Genomic DNA, 23,352 nt, shown 5'->3' on the forward strand with positions numbered 1-23,352 from the left:
TGAAATTTGACTCATTGTTTACATTTGAGAGCTGTAAAAACACCTGATACAAAATCAATATGTGACGCAGAATATTAAAAAATGGAAATAAAATGCATCTTTAAAAAAAAATTGTGCAGCTAATGTACAAATTTGACCTGTGTTCATAAAAAAAAAAACTCAGTCAGTGTCCAAAGGCTTGATTTCTCAACATGTCACTTCACATTGAGGATTAATCAAACATTTATTAATGACCGATGGGGAATATATGAATGTGAACTGATGTATAAACTAATTATGAGTCAGAATATGAACAGTATGTAATGGCTAAAACCATTTTTTTTTTTCACTTTCTGTAGCCAGAAGCATTTTGAGTAGTTTTTGCAAGGACAGGAACCCGACCTATACTTCAACTGTATCCTTATTTTAAGGGGAACTTTTTATTTTTATATTTTATCGTAAGTAATTTTCTACTTCCTGTAAAAGCTTTGGGAATTTTGTTTGTGAGATCATAGCTTCCTGTCCACTGCGAGGTCACACAACGACTTCACCCAAGACAAAGAAAATGTCACAAAGGCCCACACTAGTCTTTATTTAGGATCATGTGAATCCTTCATTGTCACACGCAAACATCTTTTGTCTATTCATAATCTGATATTTAGTTTGGTGTCAACAATAAAACCATGAGAATAATGATGTCAGCGTCTCTTGGTGTGTGGTGGTGGTGGTGGTGGGGGGGGGGGGGCCTGTAAGGATGCACAATCCATGTAGAAAAACACCATCTGTCCCTTGATCCATCAGTTATCCCCCACTCCCCTTATGACCACTACCCCCAACCCCAATACCCCACAAAGCCCCTTCTCACAGACACACACATCACTCTCATCTACAGCATTTGACACTGACACCAAGATAAGACGAGGGGATGCGCCTTCTTAGCCGAGCTCTTCTTCACTAAGCTCCTCCTCCTTTCTACACAGCACTCTCCTCTACTAAATGTTGATTAAACAAACTATTTTCTCCAGCTTTTCCCTATGGATTCCTTCCTTCTTCATATCCAGATTATTATATCAGTTCCTCCAGGTTTTTTTGTGATTGATGAGCCTCAAAATTGACTGAATTTGAAGATGGCGTTTCTACTAAACTGTGCTTAAAAAAATTATTATGCATTGTGTTGTTTCCAAAGAGTTTTTTAGTGGTGACTTTAGTGATCTCATTGATAAACAAGTTCCTAGAATACTAACATGCCTAAGACATCATGGCATGAATAAGAGAAGTGAAACCTCACATTTACAGTATTTCATGTTGACAGTTCCCTCTGTCTGTAATTTATTATGTTTCCTTTAACAACAGGCTGCCAAAGTGGGAAAAACAGTTGCTTCAAGTCTACTAGTGAGTTCTAATCTTTTTCCCTCCCTCTCCATCAGAGCAATCTTCATTAAAGCGATAATAACACATGACCCAGTTCAGATGGATATTTTGGTCTGAGGATTTTTTTTTTGTCTTAGAATATATTTGGGTCTTTGTTATTTTAGTGTCTGCAGGAACGGGTGTAGTAGTGTTTTCAGTGGTTACAAATCAGACCTGAACTGGGGGGTATTCGGAGAAAAAGAGGAGATAATGTGTATGGATTCATCGTCAATACACTTGGGTGGCCCTGCAAAAAAATATACATAAAGGAGCAACGATGCAGAGAAAATAAGTGCATCCCTACTAGGTCACACAGCAGTGAGGAACCATCATGTGGCATAAAAAAGCAGTAAAGCACACAATTTATTAGGCTATAATCCATTTTGCAAACCTCATGAAAAAGCAATGGCATGACCAAACCATGCACATGAACACCAGAGAAACCAGCAGTGTGAGAAGAGACGGTTGTTACACAAGGTTAAGCTGGAATTGTTACACCATATTCAGCTCATTTTTGGGTGAGTCCTAGAGATCTAGAGCATGGGGTGTGTCTACTAACTAAGCCCCACCTTAAACTTCACCAACCAATCAGACTTTTTTACTACAACTTATTCAGTGGACACATGTTCAGACTTCTGATGAAAGCGCTTTCGTCTACACAGATTTTTCAGGGGGGGGCAGTGTGTACATCTGTGGGTAATTTTAGCAGATTTGTTTCTACAGTCAGGTTCAGCTGAGGTCAAATTCAGTTACCACAGAAAACACACCATTTTTTCCGACTACCCTGGGTCTCATCAGGCAAATGTTCAGACTCTTAGACAAACAATAGACTCAACTAAGTTCTGTCAATGAAAACATTTGAACCTTTCATTGAAATTAAAATGGTTAATTGAGCTTGTGACCAGTCTTAAGATATTCATGCTGCAATGCTTTCTTATGTAACAAACATTTTTCTCCAGTTGGTGGAGAAAAAAGGAAATGAGAAGATGTTTGTCATCACTTGAGGGCTATTTGTATTGTAATGTATTTCTGTTGAACTCACCAATGATAAGACAGAACTGATATTAAGCTAGATATAAGATGAAAGATTAAAAAAGGGGTCTAAAATTACTGTATCAGAATCGCTCATCTCTGAGGCGGTGTACCACTGACCTGAACCTGACCAGCCAAGTTCCCTTTTTTTGTCTTGGCAATGGCTTTACTGTGCTTCACCATAACATTTTATTTATCGTACGATTACATGGCCACAGACCCCCTAAGCTCTCTCTCTCTCTAAGTCTCTCACTTGTTCTTTGTGAATCAATTTCATGCTTGACTTCTCGGGTCTGTCTTAAAGCTGTGAGCATGCACTTATCTTGAATATTTATTAAACTGGGTCTGAATTAGACTGATTATTTTATCCAGAAGTTGGCTTTAAGAAAGTGCTTACTCAAGTGAAGATCAATTTTGAGGGTTAACTCAAGTCAGACTTTTCAAATTAAGCATTTCACTTTACTGCCTCTTTTGTGGAACAGCGCCAAGGTGTGAACAAACTCTATACATGTCTCTCAGGTTGAGTTAGATTGAGCCATGAATCCTACAGGTAGGTACTGGCATGAGGAGTTACCTGGCTCTGCATCTTGCTCTGCTGTTTGAGGCGGAGGTTCTCTGGAGTGTCAGCCACACAGGTGAAGTTTGTCTTGGGGTAGTGTCTGTATAATAAACAAACAAAGCAGTGAAGAATGTCAGTACACCATAAACACACATAGGCAGATGCCAAGCTTTTACACAGACTCCCACTGTGACGTTCAAGCCTAGACTCTAAGAGAAAAAACAGCATAACTCAAGCAGTGTGCAGTCTGTGGCCCCACTGCAGGGGCATTTGTTATTCAAGGTGGTCCTGAGGTTGAGTTAGGAGCCCCTGTAGACAAAAGGCATGTCAGTATAACACACAATGCTCTGTCAGTGGGAGCCAAGGTAGCCTGAAAAAGAGGAAGTGAGGCAGGGGGCTGTGTGGGGGGGATGAGAGCCTCAAGGTTGCAGAATTTTGGAGGCGAGCCATAGCAGGTGTAGAAAAAGCTTTCCAGGCTTACAAAAAAAAAAAAACAGGCACACACAGCCACATTCACACACACACACACACACACACACACATACACACTCATGGGCACGGCCCTATGGGGGATAACAGGAAGAGGAATAGTGCACAACACACCCGGCAACAGGGTCAAAGAGACAGTGGGTGAATGATGTCATGGAGAGCCCCCTTCAGCGGAGCATGAAGGCAAGGCTCTTTTCTGAATGGATTCTGGGAATTTTCTTGACAGCAGCAGACCCATAACCACCCCGACCTCCTACTGCTCAGGAGAAAATGCTCTGCCTGAAACAAATATAGCAAACATAAATATATATAAACACACGTGAGCATAAACACGCTGCTTCCACACAGACATGCATGCATGCGGCACACGAGCATCATTCCAAAAGCCATTCATCGCACGTTTGCTTATCGATTACATAAACCACAATCAATGGTTTGCGTGTGCGAAGCATAAGTCTGTTTTATTTTACCGGAGGCTTCTGGGCACAAGTAGCCTTTCAGGTCCACAAATAACTGTGCCTGCCAGTTCATTGTGGCCACTAAAGGGAGCCAATTATACTTTTCCTTATTTTCAGTCATAAACAGTACATTCATGAGCTGACATCAGCTTGAGACAGATTGCTTTATATATATTGCTATTATTGTGTGTGTATATATATATATATATATATATATCTAAAGGTGTTGTGCTGACCAGTTTTTAGCATTGTTAACAAAGTGGCTAATCTACTGCTAAATTCATTGAGGTACACCTTTCGTCGAATCAGAACAGAGTGGGCTCATCAAGAGGGAACCTTAAGGTAACAGGAGTTAAAACTGCCTGTTTAGAGTGAAGCAGAACTGAATGGGCTGCATTACGGGCCAGTATTAGATAAATAACAAGTTCATTGAACTGTGAATCATAGTTACTCTAGAGGAGTCCAAAAATTTAAAAAAATATAGAGCTGGAAATGAGCATAATAGGCCTCCTTTAAGGCAGCAAAAACACATGGCTCAAATCCAGCAGAAGAGGAAGAGCCGCACAGCTTATTAACAACTCAGATGGACTGCAGTTCTCAGCCTGCCTCAGGGTGCTGAGTGACCTCAAAAATCTTCAGCCACTATCCAAGCCTCTGGGTAACCCATTTTAGACAATATGGTTACCGTTTCCTTGACAACATGGTAAACACACTGCATTAGCATTTGTCCTGATGTAATTATGGGATGTAAAAGAATTAACAAAGGATTGTGGTTGATGTATTTTACATAAAGAACTGTTAAAAAAAAAAAAGAAGATATGTGAGCCACTTTAAAGAAACCCCAAGGACAATTTCAAGGAGTGGGAGGTGGAAAATAAATGTAATTGGATCTGAACAAGAGCAGACATTGATTGATGTCGGCGTTCCAAGCTCTGTGATATACAAACACTTGATCCCTGCTTGCATTAATCCAAAATGCTGGGAACTCAAGCAGGTCTGTGCATGTTCACACTTGGCTTTCACAACTTCTAATACTCATTTTCCTGAAACGCCTGCTATCAGAAACATTCAGATGTAGTGGTTTGCTAGTTTGCTGGTGAGAAACTGAGGCTGTGCATGGTGACCGTGCACTTCAATCAAACGATGCAAATGAAACTACTCTACGATAAGATAATTTCAGGAACAAAGGTCACACAAGGAGACACCACTCTTTTGTCATTTACAGGTGCCCTCTGCACTATTTATAACATCTCAAAGGAATAATGAACGAGGCCACATGGCTGAAAATCGATAGAAACATCTTTTAGGACCCACTCCTCATAGCAGAGCATAGTTAGGCTAATTCATGCTCAATACAGCTGTCTACACAGCCGGCGTAACAGCATCTCAGAGCTTAATATTAGGCTTCAAGTCTATTTACCTCTGTTTTACACTACAGTTATTGTGGGTGACCTACACTCACCACTGTACCTGACCGCCTCCAGCGTAGACACAGATGGAGCGCTCTCTGCTAAATGTTTAACTCACGCTACGTGGTGTAAAGATATGAGAATAAAGCTGAACTCTTGAATATGTCGTGATAGTTGCATCTGACAAATGCATATCATATATGCGAAGATTATTGACTGCCATAAATGTTTATCCCAAAGCTAAGAAACAAATAATAGCCATTCTTTTTTTTTTCTGGAGTTGGGCGTGTCTGGTTTGTGGTGGAACACACACACTTCCTTTCACGGAGTATCATTGAGCCTGAAAGCCCCTGCGTGTGTGAGGTAAACGGCATGCAAGTTTCAGTCCCACACCCTCAACCTCACAACCTTCATCTGCGTTAACAGCTTTTCCTGTCATCATCAATGTGTCTTTGGAAACTGTCCTTGTATTTTAGGGTCAGCAAATTGCTATACAAACATACAACAGTGTTGCAGACATAAGCTTAGTGAGTCATTGAGGATCTTTCAATGTGTGTCTGTGTGCAACCATGCTTGTGTTTTTGTGAGCCTATTTGATGGTTTGAGTGAGTCATAAGAACACTCATCTATCTGTCAGGTTGTATAACAAGGTAATAAGTCGCAGGCCGGAACGGGTGACACATGCACAAACTCTGTTAGCCCTGTGAACGCTTTAAGAGGGAGTGATCAAAATGGAAGGGAGGTACGGCCGGTGTGTAGGAGAGGCCACGCATGTGTAAAATCACACGCAAACGCACACACACACAAACCGTCTACGGTGCAGGAGGGGAGACCCGTTTGCATACTGGGACCAGGAGACGTTGTGGCCGGCTTGACCCTGTGAGACCTGGGAAGGGTTGTAATGCATTATTCAAGAGGAACATTTCATCTGCATGTACATATTTATCAAACTCAACAAAGTTCAATGATGGATTAAGAGGCAGATAAGTGTGAAATGAATCATTATAGAAGTGTCATCACAGAACACACATTGCAGTAAAGAAGCTGTAGTTGGAAGCACTGGTGAGAGACAGCCACCAAATAAGATGATATCAGCTGTACCTGAGTGGCAGAATCCATTACACACTCAAGCTCATATATCAGTGATTTCAAATAGTCCCGTTTCGACCAAAACCAGAGGACCTAATGTCAGAAACTTAACTGCAGTGCAAGTGCAATCCTGTTTGCACTGCATCTGATGAACCAGATAGATCATGCAAATTAAAATCTTGAGGAATCAAAAAAATAATAATCACAGCAGTGTTTGAAATATAGCGTTAACACATGACGAAAAAACATTTGTCCTGTTGTCCTATATATATTTACTGCAGCAGGAGTCGGACGCAATGAATGAAAAATGAAAAGGAGAAATACAGATGAAACTGAAACTGAGAGCATCTGTCTTCACAGTGAATCATCTGTTGAGTGTTTGAACGTAACTGTCACGAAACAATCAGAAAGTAACATTTTATATCTCTCATTGGCTGGCTTTGTTCTCGCTACCGCTCCTCCCTCTCTTCATTCATTTGCTTGCTGGCTCGTCCACCGCTGCGGTTCCTCTCTTTGTCTAACCTAACTTTACTTTTAAGAGATGTCCTCCTCTCGTCCTATACTGGCCCTGAATCAGTCCTAGAATACGTCCTTGTCTTATGAAGTTGAACACAAGTTGAAGCAGCCGTGCTGTGTGTACAGTTTCATTAATCAGCAATACTCAACCCTAGAAACCTCGCCCCAGATGTTCCTGTACTTTTGGAGAGTCCATTCACCCATCAAAACAATTTTGGGGGGCAAAACAATCTCCCTAGAACTTAATTTAGACTCTGGTGGAAATGCAGGTAGAGGAATTGAGTTCCTCAAAAGCTTCTTAGTCCCTTATTCGAAACGTGATTTTCATGTTTTAATGACAGAGCCTTTCTTCTTCAGCTTTCAATGAGACAGCACTCTTTCCTAGATCAATACAGAAAGTAACACAAACTTGCAGTGTCATGCCACACTGTGAAAGTGGTTTTAATTTGTTATCTAAGAACAGCATATCAACAAATGACCTCAAATCATGACTTGTGACATGTTGAGTGGGATTGGCACTTCATGTGACTGTCACATGACATGGGCCTTTTGTGGATTTAACCCTGAAACAGGCAGGAGTGGAACATGACATGAAAATTATTTTTTAAATTTACTTTGATGTTACTAATTATTTCATTTGCACCCAAGTAAACATTTCCACAAATAATTTAGAAAATATTTGATATACTTTGGATTTTATGAGTTGTATCTCCACCAGGATACGTTGCCCCTATTGTATCTCCTGGTGCAGGTTGCCTGTTTAGGGGTTAAGATGGCAACTATCTAGTTGATGTTTAGTCTGAAGAAGCGCTTTGAGCTTGAAACGTCACTGGTGGTGTCCTGTCAAACCATGATTCAAAATAGTGTGAGATGGATGTAAAGTCGCAGGTGAGTTTACATCCATGACTCTAAATCAAGACATTTGTCACACGTTTTAACAATACCACATTGATGTCAAGGAAAATGTCAGTCTTTAAGGCAGCATCCCAAAGATGCACTCCTGCAGTCTGGGGGGGGGGGGGGGGGGGGGGGACTGAAGACTTTTCCTGTCTGCTTATCTGCCCTTCTAAATCTCCCACAATCCACTCTGTGACTCTAGCATCTAATCAGGGATGGGATTCTCAGGGAAGAGGTGGGTAAGAGTACAGTAAAAACAAACAACGCCTATATCCATTACTATGGACAAATATAGAGTAATGATAAAGCAGTTATCCCACAGAATAATAACAGAGAGCGTAGCGTGCATTCCTTTCCTGAAGTGGGAGGCTCTTCCACTGATGATGTTTACTCTAACAAGGCTCGTTTTAAACAAACGGAAAGAGGCATAATAAACAGGCTCTCGAATGCTTGCTCCTGCTGGCGTGGAGGAACGGTAGGAAACATCGAAAGCAGGAAAGGTGAAAATAGATGCCACTTTAATTCAAACTACTGTGACAGTAGGACGACACCTGCTGTAGACGGTTAACACATTGATCTAGATGTGAAAGATCAGAAATAGACACAGTGTCTAGTCTACAGAGTGTGAGACATTAAATCAGGGGAACATATTTCATCTTTCAATATACGTTTATAATTAGGCTTGTAGACACCTTGTAGGTGTATTCACTTTTTGTGGCATTTCTTGTGGTCACCTAACCCCATGTTCTAAAATGTAGAGCTACAACAGTTAGTGTCTCGCCAGGAAACTCATCTGCAACTATTTTGATTATAAAAATAATTGCTTAAATCAATTATTGAAGGAAAAATACTCAAATTTGCTGGTTAAAGCTTCTTGAACATGAGGATGTAAAGCTTTTCAGTGTCATACATGATGGCAACATTTTATAGACAAAACAATTAATTAAGAAAATAATGTGCAGATTAGTGATGAAATACGTTGTTTGTTGCAGTCAGAGAGCCAACAGATGTATGTTAGAAGTCATGGCCAATAGTACTCCTTCTAAGCCAATTTGATGTCTGTACAAAGATGAAAGAACAGTAATGAAGCACTAACCTTTTTAAATGGAAGACATTTTGATATGTCGCATTTGGAAAAGCACAGATGTAAACGGTCAAGTTAATAATGCCTGAAATCCTTGAGTTGTTTCAGTTTCTGGATAGTTGGTCTTCCCATGTTGGCTCACTTTCACACTGTTATGGCTTCCTGGGACACTTAAATAGAGCTGAGCCATTGCTAACGTTATTAGTAACATCTGTGCTTTCCCTGCTGTGACAAGTCAAAATGTCTGCTACAAAAAAAGCCCCTATTACATCCTTCTTTTTGTGTGTGAGGACAGACACACACACACACACTCCGCCATGAGCCCGTTGCACTCCAGAAACAGATCAACACACATCTGGCTAACTTGGAAATGATTTGCATGTGTGAGGAGTTTTGCCTATCTACATCTAGCAAGTAACAACTGTTATTTAACACGTAACCTTTCATTTGCTTGACAAGTGTTTAATCTTGAGAGAAAATGTGTGACTGCATTTCACAAGACATATCACAAGTCAGGAGCAAAAAAACTAAAAATGGAAAAGTGACAGGACACTATTGGGAGTCATTCCTTACACCCGTGTTGTCTGATGAGGAAAGTGTTTATTGGTCTCTGTGGCAACGAAAATGCTCACATACTCAAATTTGGACCATCACAGTGCCAAAAAATTTGCTTCGGGTTCATCTAATGCACTTTTAAGCCCAACAGCAAGCAGGATAACAATGACTGCAAGGTTCACACGTATGAAAAAGCATGCTGTAAAAATGGAAAGTTCATTGTAAGTTTCCATTTTCTTTCCCGTACACTAGGATTTACTCCAGTCTTGGCACGAATAACTTCTCCCTGGTATTAATTTCTTGATTTATTTAACTGGCAATTCAGGAGAAATGTGCAAAAAGCTTGTTGAAACATGAAACAACGCTTTCTCTCTACTTTCCCTTTCTCACACACATACGAGGGAGGGATCATTAGAAATAAGCAGAGAGAGGGGATTCCATGGATTCCTGATGAGTATTTAGTGTTTGAGTATATGCTGAAACGTGAGTGGACATGCTAGCTTTCAGTGTGTCCGCCTGTGTCACTGTAGAGGAACTTTAGGAATTTCCTTTGTTGATACCCCCTCTCTCCCCTCCTCCCTTTCCCCACTGAGAGGAGGGAGAATGGAGGGAGGGAGGCACTTTCCCACACCACGTATAGGCCTTTTCTCTGAGGGGGGAGCTGGAATAGTCACAGATAAAAAAGCAGAGGAGGGATAGAAGGGGGCCTTACTTGGGTTACAACACATGATCACACACACATTTAGAGAGTCTTATTTCAGTCTGTGGACAGATTAAAGACTTCTGTCAGTGTCTTTGGGTTTGCAGGCTGAACCATTTGAGTTTAAGAAAAAAAGAGACATGCACTGACATACACAAAATGATGATCTAGGGACAACTTACGCATTGCAGTATGGTCTCTTCTCGAAGCCTTTGTAATTCTTCATGTTTAGAGTCATTTTGCAGACCTCGCAGCTGAAGCATCCTTTATGCCAGTACTGTCAGAAAGACACAAAGAGAGAGAAAGACAACATATTTATAAAATGCAACAGAAATTTGACACATTTATTCACTTAAAAAGAAAAAAGGATACCACACACACACAAAAACACCATTACACCAACTACCACAGGAAAGCTAATTAAATTAGTAAGGTCAGAACTACTTTCTATTCCTTCAAGGTTTCAGGGGGACAAGAGATGGATGCAGAAGGAAATAATTATTGTTTAAGAGTGTGTCAAATAAGACTAAAACCTCAAATATGGTTAAACCACATATAAGCCTCTCATTTGATATGACAGATATAGGAAGTGACAAACAGAAAGTGCGGCAGGCTTTGACTGAACTCATGTGACACAGGCCGAAAACACCAAATTTGGACTTGCGTACTTGCTAGTTTGGACTCGACTCGAGGGGGGTACGAACTTATGAGGGCAGGAAGACACAGCATGATCCACACACACACACACACACACACACACACACACACACACACACACACACACACACACACACACACACACACACACACACACACACACACACACACACACACACACACACACACACACACTCAGCCCAACTACCTGACTGTACTGTGACAAGATAATCTCAACTCAAAGCTCCACTGACACTTTTTCTCTCTCACACAGAAAAGACAGTGAGAGATGTGGTAAACCATATAATTTAGTCCGTTATGTAGCTTAATAAAATATAATGGCATTTAATAAAGACTGGTCTGTTCATTTTAATGCATTTACATTGATTGAAATGTGGTGATTATTGTCTACATAGAGCCCCAGAGGCAGCAGCGCTATTAATCTGTCTAGTAAAAACATGAAGCTTCACTTTACATTCAAACTAATGTGGCAGATACAAGTGTTACGATTTTTATCTAGAGACCCAACATTTATCTTCTCAAAGGAATTACATCATATAGAAAAATGCTGAGGAGACATTAGAGCCAGCTGTAAGTCACCAAAAAACTGCACAGATCAGATTTTTCTCCCTGAATGATGACGGACGTTGACCGGCTGATCATCTGCTAGCAGCTGAGACGTCCAGCTGGTCTCGTCCAGCCTCACACTTCAGTAAATGTCCGAGCAAATTTCCAAATAGACATTATTTGGATAAACTGACCACATATTAGGAATTCGAACAGTTACTTTCTCGCCTATAAAAAAAACTTACAGCTCTAACCTAGCTCAAGATCTCCACTATTGCACCTATTGAGATACTTGGCTTGCCTAAACTTCAGCATCTTTCTGTATAATAGGTGTAGCTTCATCATCATCATCATCAGGGAAAGATATTCACATTTATTGGGGCTGACTCTTCTGTTGTGGTCCAGCCAAAAAAAACAAAAAAACAAAGTGCAGCAATGTGGAAACACAGCGGTTGTGTATGCTGCCACTGAGCAGTTAACAAAGCAACTTCCGTTTCTGCTAGCAAACTGTATGGTTACTATTTATAAATAGGCAGGGCTAAGCTGCGGTGAGGAAGAGCTGTAGCAGTTAGTAATTGACACGTATCGGCACGTCTAACAAGCTGATGATGTCAGCTTGTTAGATTAATTATAAAGGTGTTATGACACCTTTAGAATTAGACAGTTTGAGCTCAAATATGCACGTGTAAAATTTTCAATTTTTTATTTTATTTGGATTTTTTTAAAGTTGGTAGGTGTAAAGGCCAAAATTTTAACACTTTTGGAATTTATTGTTTTTACACCTATTAATTGATCTTATTCTTTCAGTTTTTACTTTTGTGCATTTTATTATTTTTATGATTATTTTACACATAATTTACTATCAATTCTGTGCTCCTCGTTGCCTTATTTTCATCGGCTTTGCATGCTTTTATTGCCTTTTGTAACATTGTTGAGAAAAGTGCAATAAAAATAAAGTTTATTATTATGATTATTTCATATTTTCATTTTGACTCCCTTTCCGTCCGTCCATTCATCTCTGCTCTGCCTCTATCTTCCTCACCACCCTTTCTTTCTCCTACCCACCACCACCCTCTCGCTCTCCTTTCCTTTCCTTTCCTTTTCTCTCCTGGCACTGGCCTGATCTGCAGCCTGAGGGTTCAAAGAGGGATTGAGGGAGGGAGGGAGGGAGGATTGGAGAAAACTAGAAGGAGGGAGGAAACATGAAAGAAGGAGCTGGAAAGCTAAAGCAGGGGAGGGGTGGGCAAGAAAGATAGAGAGAGAAAACGCCACAGAGTGAAGCAATGATCTGGCTGCTCCTGCTATCGTCAAGGGAAGGGAGGGAGGAGTGCAAAGATACGCAGAGAGAGAAAGAGAAAGAGAGGGAAATAAAGAGGGAGTCCTTATTAACATGGCCTCAGGGTGCTCTGTCACCCCGTCTCATTCTTTTTTCCACTCTTTATCAATTCATACACCAATTGCCCCCCCCACACACACACACACACACAAAACTAATCTTCCAAACAAACAGCACAGTGAAGATGATTTTAACACAACTAAAAAAGTACACCATCACTTTCTCTGCTTTACTTTCACAAACATGTGCAAGTTTGACTCCCTGCTGTCTTATCAGGGACAATTTCTCTGTGTGTGTGTGTGTGTTGATACAGTTTGATAATGAAGCATGTGTTTCAGCACTGACACACAGCTGGCAATAAATCATCAGGATGTTGAGGTTTTTGTAAATACCAATCACGGCGGTGCTATGTATGGAAACATGACGAATAAGATGGCACAATGAGTGATTCACTTCAGGCATCCTTCTTTCTATTATTGAATGATCCAAAATATGGCTTCAGGCTGGTTTTTAAGAAAGGTCTTGTCTGTACTGACTGGATGTAATGGACCACCCAGGGTGCTTATGTGCTGACAGCAGACAAACATATGTGTCTGTGTTTGACATGATGTTTGTAGCTGTGGGCCTGTAATGTTCTACAGAGGAAGCTCAAAATGGAAACTGGGCCTGAGCTCAGAATAAAGAAGCCCGGCCCTTAAATTCAAACTCCTTATCCAAACTACAAGCCAATCAAGACCTGAGAGAGATCTCAGATGGACACACAGCAGTAGTCATGTCATTGTTCGGACTTGTGCTGCAATGGCAATCCCTTTACAAACAACAGCATAGTGCAGGCGGATCTCATTTCCTCTAGCTTCAGCTGATTTGCAGCTGTGGTGGCTGCCATAGAGTTTGTGGCAGCCTCTGCTATTGTTGTCCCCTTCTCACTTCCCATGAGTGACTCCCAGCTCTGTGATAATGGTAAACCAGGGATAATCTATCACTGTGTAATGCAAATTTCAAATGCTGAAGAGTAAAAGGAGAGCATATCAGCTGAGCGTGGACTTTGACACTTCTGTTGTTTTCCTGAACAAATATTGACCTTGGGTTTAGTCCAGAAAACAACCGTGCTCAGCTCGACTGTTTAGCAAACTATTCCTGAGCCTCGCCCAACCTGTTAACTCACATTCCAGCAGGACAACCCGCATCTCCCTCCCAACGGGACTCCCTAAAAGACTTGGCATTTCACTCGGACAGGCGTGGTTTTGCTGGATGTAGCAGTGCACACTGAAGTCAGCTCTGTGAATGCCTTTATCCATAATCTGACTTTAATACATGCAAGATACTACATTGATATCAGAGTACACCCCCTCTGATCTCAGTAGATTTAAGTAGTCAGACATAATTTAGTCCATTTAAATGTCAATATAATATAATTTAGTGTTTAGTTGTACATATTTTCTAGCGTAATGTCATGATGCTCAATTTGAGAATTTAGGTTTAATCTTGGGGCTTCTGCCTCTTAATTGAACATCAAAAGCCAACAGATGACAATACAGCTGCTAAAATACACTGGAGGTGGTCATGGCTGCATGTGTCCACACTTGCAGTATAGTGTGATGTTTAAAGCTTAAAATCCCATTCACATTACAAGACTACCGGCTGAACTTCCACTTTTATGACGTGTTTATTATGTACTTGGCTGTGTATCTGTCCGCAGCTAATCGCACATACTACTAAACCCATCTGCCGAACCCTTTTCTGTGCACATTTATGTCTGGTCAAACATCAATTGTGGTTGCAGTGATTCACAAGTGTTGAAAAACCTATTTTATGACAATGTGATGGGCCACAAAACAAGTAATGATGAACAACTGCAGCAAAAAAAAAAAAAAGACATTTCCGTCAATCGTCCAGGCTAAAAAAAAATCTTCTGCAGGCCACAATTTGGTCTTTGTTGTGGCCCAAAAACTTCATTCATAGAACAGTTGGGTCTCATTTTAAACCAGAGAATCAACAGATTACTTCCATCCCAGATATGTTATCCACTAAAGTTAAGCACAATAAAAGATTAATTAAATCCCTTTTTTTTTGTTAGCTTCAACACCATCTTGGCCAGGAGGGACAATTAAATGAGATTCAACTCTTCTTTGTTTTTGAGGGAAAAGGGAAGGTTTTATTTTGTGTGGTGTTACAACAAAATATTATATATAAATAATGTTCAAATTGAGAAGTTTGGACCTATTTTGTTACCCGTTTAAGTTTATACAGGTGGACTCAGGAGGATGCTCAGATATACAACCATTAAGCTACTCTGTGCATTTTAAAGAAAACCGAAACTATAACTGCCTCCAGCCACACCTGACTGAGATCTGGACCCTGCTGAATGCACTCCTTTAGTTTAGCATGTATTTCACAGCAATGGGTTTCTCCAATTGTGGTTGAAACTGCAACCACTGCTGAGGACCGTTGCCCACAGATAAAATCAAATGTGTGCAGGGAGGTGAAATATAATCACAAGTGGTCACTTGGGACACATTTGAAATGCGCTCTAATGTCGGACATTAACCGCCACCCATCTCATCTGAACTGAGGCACGAGCTGACGGAGGAAGGGACAAACACAGACGGGGGGGGGGGGGGGGGGGGGGGGGGGTAACATAAATATCCCAAATGTGTTGTTAGGGAGGTATTCCAGCATTTAGCCTAGCCCAGCTCCATGAAAACATGGCTGTTGGGTACCAAGGCATGATCTGGCAGTCAGCTGGAAAATGAGGACACTGCAGAGACGGAGCCCTAGAAATAAAACACCCATAAAAAATAAAAAAATAAAAGAAGAAAGAAAAAAAAAGGACACCACTGTCTCTCAGCGTCAAGGCTCAAGGGCATGTGTGTCTATATGTGTGTGGACATTACATGTGTGTTTGTACATGTGTGTAGTCCTGTATGTAGGTTATATGTCTCAGTGAATGATGTATGTGTGTCAGCAAGAGATCAGAGGCTCCACTCACAAGTAAAAATGCTCAGTCAGCCTCACAGCTTCCTCTCGGTGAGAACCAAGTGCAAATTGGCCCGGACAAAAAACCCCAGCTAGATGGGAGGCCTAAATCCAGACACCATGTATGCACCATTGACTGTAATGTGAACACACATCAGACACACAGGGACGGTTAAGTGAGAGTCTGACCGTGAGCGTGCTCTGACTGATTGAAGACAATTAAGATCCCGACTAAAAGGAATTAAAATGCTGGAGGCCTGTTGTGCCAACCACTGCGTTTAGGCAGAAAACAGCCCTGCATTAAAAGAGCACAGGGGGATATGCTGATGGGGATGTGTGTTGTTTAAGATAGCAGTGGGAGAAAGAAATAAGATCCAGGAAGTCCAGTTGAAGTAGCATGATAATGCATTTAAAGGCTTTACCCGCCACCTAAACACTGCTTAACTATTATTAACTGTCTGTAATACTCTTAGACTGGATTTCTCAACTCTGGAAAGTTACCACAGTGGCAACTATTTTATCTTATGTCACGCCAATAGAAGGACTGGGTATCGTTTAAAAAAATTTGATACCAGTACCAATCAAAGTATGCTTAAAGCGATACTGATACCAATTGAGTACTTCATTCGATATCCATCATGTGAATGGAAGCCACCACTCCTCCACATCTAAATGATTTGATCTTTACACAAATGCACTTCGAAAGTGTTCAAATTATTATTAAGACTTTCAGACAGTCACATGTTGCATTAAATCAAAGAATGCTTGCGTTGATTGGCTGTGAGTAAGTCCATACAAATAGTCATATTTTCTAGATCTGGGTGCAAAAAGTATCGACTGCAGGTATCATTTGACAGGAGACGTGTCGATACTACTTGGGTAGGGCAATGGCCAATCATGTATGTGATTGGCCATTGCAGCGTCTTGCAGGATTATGTCACGTTGCGTTGCAGCAAAATAAGGACAGATTCTACTTTTTGGCCGGATGTGCGTTGTTTTATCGGAGTACCGATACGTCAACACACTGGCCACATTCAGATGAATGACAGAAGTTTGTGTTTTCTCATATCCTTAATGTGTCATCTAAAAAGGTAGAACACTCTTACCACTAAACACAGGTGCACATTAACCAAACCATCATATGATTAAAATAGAAACACTGGTCGGAAACATTGGTGGGTCACCTACCAACCACCGTGTATAGCAGAGTCATTTCCCAGCAGAGTATACCAGGACTTGTTTTCTTTTCTATACTGGTACGATGAGAACTTCTGACCATATCATTTTTACTTTAGAGGGGCGAAAAACATGGCGTTAAACGGATTTGCATGGTCCAGTCATCTGGTAATCATCTAATTCAGCATCAGAGGGATTATAACACTGAAGGACATCCCCTCTGGACCCTGATGAAATGTTTCATAACGCTTGGTCAAATCAGTGGCAATTAACTGAACTTTAATCTACTTTAGACACTTTGTTTTATACTTTTAAACAGACTCTGAAAGATGTTGCAGATGTTGTTGAATCGTGTTTATTTTAATCCAATAGTGGCTCAGTAAAACAAAACACACACACACACACACACAGTGGGCCATTACAGCAGCTTAGTCTGAGGCTGTGTGAGTGTGAAGATTATTCTTGCGTACGATAGCACATGCCTAAAGACAAAGTACCCACATCTGGCTGGTACTAAAAGAGGAAACCAACTCATTAAAGCACACTGGTTAATTATTTGCCTACCTGATGCCATTCATTTCTACCCGAGCCAGAGGCTTTGTTGCCGGCAAGCAGGCAGACAGTGATTTGAGCTGACATACTATGATGGAGTATGCACTTAACACAGTTCCCAAAACCACTTCAGACTGTGATGTGCACTTAGTAACAACATACACATCCTGCCACCCTAGCAACGAGTCATTAAAAAAATAAAAAATAAAAAATAACAAGCGATGAGCGATGTTTAGATGAAATGCTTTTTCTGCTTTGTCATTACAAATCGTCAATAAAGGAAGTGTTGTATGACTGTCAGTGGTTAAAACTGTTTGTATTTCTATTATTTTTAGTTTCTATATGGTGGAACAAGAGGTGGAAATACAGCTGTAATAGATTGGGAAAGCAAACAGAGAATATGTGTACTAGTTCCCTTTTCTGACTAAATTTACAAAAGGAGAAGTACCTGAACTCTTAACTCAGGTGATTCTGACTTGTAATATGTGTGTTTGTGTGAGTGTGTGTGAGTGTGAGACTGTGAGTCAGCAAAAGGGAGGGAGGTGGACCGGCGGTGGCCTGGACATTATTCCTCACCTCTTTTGGCATTTTGGACCACATGAATCAGCCCTCAGAATAAGCCGTCTAAATATAGGCAAGGCGGTAGACAAATTCCTATATAACTGGGGGTGAGAGGAAAAAGCGTTCACACTAGATCATCAGACAGGAAACGCAGGCGAATCCCGCCCATTTAAATAGCTGATACAAGCACTAGTTAGCAGTGGCTGAAGTACAATATTTGCCTAAGACTGAAACATTTAGTGAGTACATGTAGGATACAGGTTAAAGCATGAGCAGCTCTGATTAAACAAATTTGTTTAAACAACTTTTTTCCTATAAACCAATTTTTTGGATTTCTTTTCACATGACTGTATGGGGTGGCATGAATCAGGCTAAGCTCTTTCATACAGTAACGACTGCACTGTACAGTAGTGTTACACAACTTGAGCACTGTATTCTTCTGACCTTTAACCCCCTTCTTCCTCCCTGGCAATTTCCTGGGATTGAGAAGAAGTAATACAAATAAGATTCACATCTGAACACTGAAAATCCTGCACCGAACAATACAGAAACCAATTTGTTGTGTATGATACTTTTTTTTTTTTTTTTTTTTTAAATGGACACAACTCTGCTGTAACTGTGTAAGCTAGCGAGTACAGAAAAAAATATATGTCAGATATCTCAGTGTGTGAGGCAAATTGTCTATGAAATCAGATTACATCACACACACTTTGGCTAATTCCATCTGTGTCTGAACATTTGAGATCATGTGAACCTAGAAGTGCAGCTGCTTTTTGTGCTTTATATCCTGAGAATCTAGAGAAAAGGTTTTGAAGACACCTATAAAGAGATTTTTCTTAAAGAGGTCTGCAAAAAAGGTTATTTTGTAAAACTCATTGAAATTGTTCTTCGATTCTTTATGCATGTATGTATGGTTTCGTGTCATTTAATCCTAAATCCAATGCATTAGTGATGTTGTAAATATACCGTTTGCTGCATAACATTATTGATTTTATGCATTTTTTTTAAAATTGGAGTAGTTTCCAATCCCAGTACACAATACAATCTCTTTTAGGGCCGCGACAAACAATTATTTTCATTATCAATTAATCATATTATCTATAAAATGTCAGAAAACATAGAAAAATGCTGTTATATTTGTTTTAGAGTCCAAAAATAATGAGTTTACTATCATATATGTCACAAAAAGCGCTTCATATCTTCACATTAATAGGTTGAAACCAGCTAATATTTAGCATTTTTCCTTAAAAATGACTAAAACCACTGTTAATATACCAAAATAGTTACTGATTCTTTTTCTGGTGATCAATTAATCGATTAATCGTCTCATCATTGCAGCTCTAATGCCTTTTCTACCTTCCCGACTAAGTCTCCACAACCAATCTTTCAACATGTGTACAAACTTTGTGAATATGTGGTCAAATGCCTCCCTGCAATTGATTATATATTCTGTGAGTATAACTTCAAGGTTTCCAAAGTAAAGACATGAACATCACTTCAAATGCAGTGCTATTTCCTATCTGTCTGCACTGTGAAAGTTTTCCCTTGCTGATATAAAAGAAAATAACCTCTAAACTGGCTTTTATCCAACGCTTTTTCTTTTTTTTCTCCTTCTTCTTCACCAACAGTTGTGTTTTGAGTCAGGCTGCGACTTATCTATGAAACTTGGCGCCATGTTGGGAGATCCTTTGTTGCATAAAACCTATGTCTGACACAAGCAAACGGTTCCTGTTTCCGGACAAAAAAACATGTGTATATATATAAACAGATATATATATAACACTAATCAAAATGTTTTGACACTGCTAAAGCGTCCACGAGCGAAAACACATATTCAAGAGAATGAAATGAAACATGAAATGTTTGTGCTTCAACTTTACTTACTAACAGATGAGCTATCAGCCTCTCATGTTATTTATAGACATTTGAAATACTATGTTCACTGAAATAGTCACTGATTTACTACCCAGTGGGCTGGTTATACCACCTAATCTCGAGTTTAATGGCACATATGTCACAGTTAAAAATTAATAAGTCTCATAAAGTGATGTAGGAGGATCGTACCCCCTTCTCCTGCAGGTAGAAACAAGCTGCAGACAGCACGTAGAGATAGTAAAGTACAGAGAGGTGAGCACAGATCACTAAATTTAACTTGAAATGCACACTTCCCCCGTGCTGAAAATGGGCATTAATCTAAAACTGACACGCAAATCTAAACAAATTATTTCACCCTTACAAACAACTGTTTGTTATGCGAGTGCTGACCTGTTTTACTGGTAAGACACATTAAGCAGGAGTGCATTCAAATGCTGTATCACATCCTTGTTACAAGTTTTTATTGGCTCCAGTTCAGCAGCTGTCTTTAACTCAAGTCACAGAAAGCTGATTTGACAGATGCAAGCCGCATACTGAGCTAATAAATAAATATGCAGCTCTTAACAAAGCACAATGCTATCAGAGAGCATTCTAGGTGCTGGAAAGAAGTAGGCAAAACGTCACCCCAAAAAAAAAGAAAAAGAAAAAAAGCCTCACCAACCAAAACTGACTTCCTGTCTTTACATGTGCTCGGCTGCCCCGCTCCCTCTGCTGGGCCCAGCCCTGCTATACTGGAATGCAGCTGACAGACAAACAAGCCTCTGTGGCTCAGCCTCTCCACAGAAAGGCTATTATAGACTAAGAAGACTGTCAGGTAGAAAGTATTCATCTGCGGCTGAGAGGACCAACGCAGCGGTGGCTGAGCCCTAGACTCCCTTGCCTCTACCTGGGCTAGCCTAGCAGCACAGACAATTAGAAAAACCCACCCAACCCCCCCTCCCCAAGCAAAATGTGGCCTCTGCTGCTTTAAACAAACGAGGAGGACTTTATGTGTGTGCCACTGAGAAGGAAAAGGGGAGGTTGTTTTGGCATGTCTGAAGGGGCGAGCGCTGATGCGGAATGGCAGCAAAGACAGACGGCAGGCTCCTCTCTCCTGTGCTCGGTTCAGAGCAGGCAGACAGCGCAGCAGGCCTCTGACAGAGCACGTTTTTATGGGAGTGTCTGTTTGCTGGAATGCACTCTGCTTCGGGCCAGATTCCACAGCACATTCGGGCTGTACTTGTGGCAATTTTGGTTCCCATCAATACCAACCGCCTAACATGACTTGTATTTATTCATTCATTTTTTTTATTGTAGGGACTGCTTGATAGCGTGAGTTTGAAGACGAGGATCTTGACTGAAATCAATTCCTGTCTGGAGTACTTCAGGGAAAACATTAGTCACGGTGCATTCAAGAACACCATCCGTGCAGCAGGGCAATAATGCATCCAATCAAGTGCTGATGCTACTTCAGATAATTTGCTTTGTGGACTCTTCTCCACCTTTCTCGTCTGTCAACCCCCTACAGATAAGCATGTCTCGACAGGGATTGATTTTCAATAGCCATTCAGATGTGCATTAGACAAATTATCTACTTGCCCCAAGCTCCTGCTTTGGTAACAATATACAAACATATTCACATGCTAACTAAGCAGACCCCACCCACCTCTGAAGTTGAGTGTGTTAACTTAGGCTGTATCTTGTAAGGTCACATATTGGGAAGTTACAGTCTAGCTGACTGCAGGAGCGTTCAATAAAAGCAGAAATCAACACATGATCCCCTCCCATCATCTAAAAAGTTAAGATGTGTTTTATATCACTTTTAACTCATACTTGTTACTCCCATGTGAGTCAGTGATCTCGGTACAGTCACAATGGGTACAATTGATGAGATTACCACTTTGGCTGAGATTAGGCAACTGCTTCTGATTGAAAATCAACCATCCCTGACTTGGATTAGCCTTTGAATTGGGCACAGACATGCCCAAAAAGACACAGTCAGTCCACGCTGCCCTGGATAGTGAACACGAAAAGCTGCACTATCCCTGCTTTTTTTTTTAAATAAATGAGCAACCATGACTTATTATATAATTTATATGAAATTGTAAAGGTGAACCCATTTATCTCAGAGTAAGATTTCGACGTTATTAGTCAGTTTTCTTCAAATCAGTGGTGTCAGCCAGGCCCAAACCAGGCTGGGCTGTCGGAAGCACTAAGAAGCGCTCATTTAAGGTTGATCAATATCGTAGCCTAAAACCATTATACATATTTATTTTTAAATAATATAAACCCTGTCTCTAGTGAGATAATCATTGCATCTACACGACTCAGGTTAATGTAGTTTCCAGCGCGTTTAGCTGTGCCATCGCCTTTGCAGACATTACGCTAGCTGCTAGCTTCGCCTTAGCTATAGCCAAATACCTGTCCTGTCGGTCTGTGCTCAATTCATTCACAAAAAAACGGTGTAAGGTGTGATTTTAAGAGAGCTAAAAGAAGTGCAGTCGGGGTGCAACAAAACGGGGAATGCTTTTAAAAAGATAATTTGGAGGAGTATAAGAAGCGAGAGCATTTTCTCACGGTCTTACCTTGTCCAGACAATTCACTTTTTCCGTGGGGTAAACGACTAGATTACATCTGCTACACAACGGATTCATGTTGGAGGAATGCTCTTCAAGGCTAGTCAGCACAGAAACCCGCCGATGATACTGGTTATTAGAGCTGTGTGTGTGTGTGTGTTCCTGGTCGAGGAGGAGTCAACTTTAAAAAATAAAAACTGGCTATAATAATGTGCGATTATGCTCGGTAGCAGACCAACACTAATCTAGTTGTTCAGTAGCGACAAAACAAAAAAATCCAGGAGGTTGTTGTTGTCGTTGTAGCCGCACAGCTGGCTGTCAGTCCACTAACCAGACACGGAAAGCGCGCCCCCGCCCCCTCTCTCGCTCTCTCTCTCTCTTCCTCTCTCTCTCTCTCTTCCTCCCTCCGAGTGCGCGCTCCCGTGCTGAAAGGGAAGAGGCAGTAGCAGGAGGTTCCGTCCTTTTTTTTGACTATTATTTTCAAGAAGAGGAACTAGAACATTCGTGCATTGTGCAGATTTCATCCAAGGCTGCAGTATTTGTGTGCGTAAAAGTTCAAGCATCAAGCGACACAATCTCTATGAATCCAGCTCGACCCCAGTATGCACGTCCAATACATGTGTCCTTGCGCCACCTGTGATTGCATGTCAACCTCATGCGATCATCTCTATTTTTGTGGGTTTTTTTTGAGGGGCTTTGCCACACGAGTGATCTCAAATCACATTTTTACACATCTGCCACGTTCACTGCATGTCCTACTTGGATGTCCGTGTGATATATTTGGTTATGGCGACACCTGCTGACGAAAGAGTTGTAGTGCGTGCATATATACATAGAGTTCCTCTGATGTGGCTGCAACATTTTGTGAGTTTGTGCACTACTGTCATGTAAATTAAGTTCTCTCCTGACATAACACATCA

General features: G+C 40.8%; 1 protein-coding gene across 2 annotated transcripts in view; it reads right to left on the reverse strand.

The window, feature by feature from the left end:
• The window catches only part of lasp1 (LIM and SH3 protein 1), a 38,239-nt gene extending 15,435 nt beyond the window's left edge, over positions 1–22,804 (reverse strand). Inside the window, exons 1-3 of one of the 2 annotated variants that reach the window (XM_062437949.1) lie at positions 22,442–22,804; positions 10,360–10,454; positions 2,996–3,080 (exon numbers count right to left, since the gene is read on the reverse strand). In XM_062437949.1, coding sequence (XP_062293933.1) covers positions 2,996–3,080; positions 10,360–10,454; positions 22,442–22,510 — 249 coding nt within the window. In that variant the 5' untranslated portion in view covers positions 22,511–22,804. The remainder of the gene's footprint in view (positions 1–2,995; positions 3,081–10,359; positions 10,455–22,441) is intronic. The other variant, XM_062437950.1, reaches the window with a different exon arrangement.
• Positions 22,805–23,352: the final 548 nt, after the last annotated feature.

The sequence above is a fragment of the Scomber scombrus genome, chromosome 18 (genome assembly GCF_963691925.1).
Source record: "Scomber scombrus chromosome 18, fScoSco1.1, whole genome shotgun sequence".
In the NCBI taxonomy this organism is placed as follows: domain Eukaryota; kingdom Metazoa; phylum Chordata; class Actinopteri; order Scombriformes; family Scombridae; genus Scomber; species Scomber scombrus.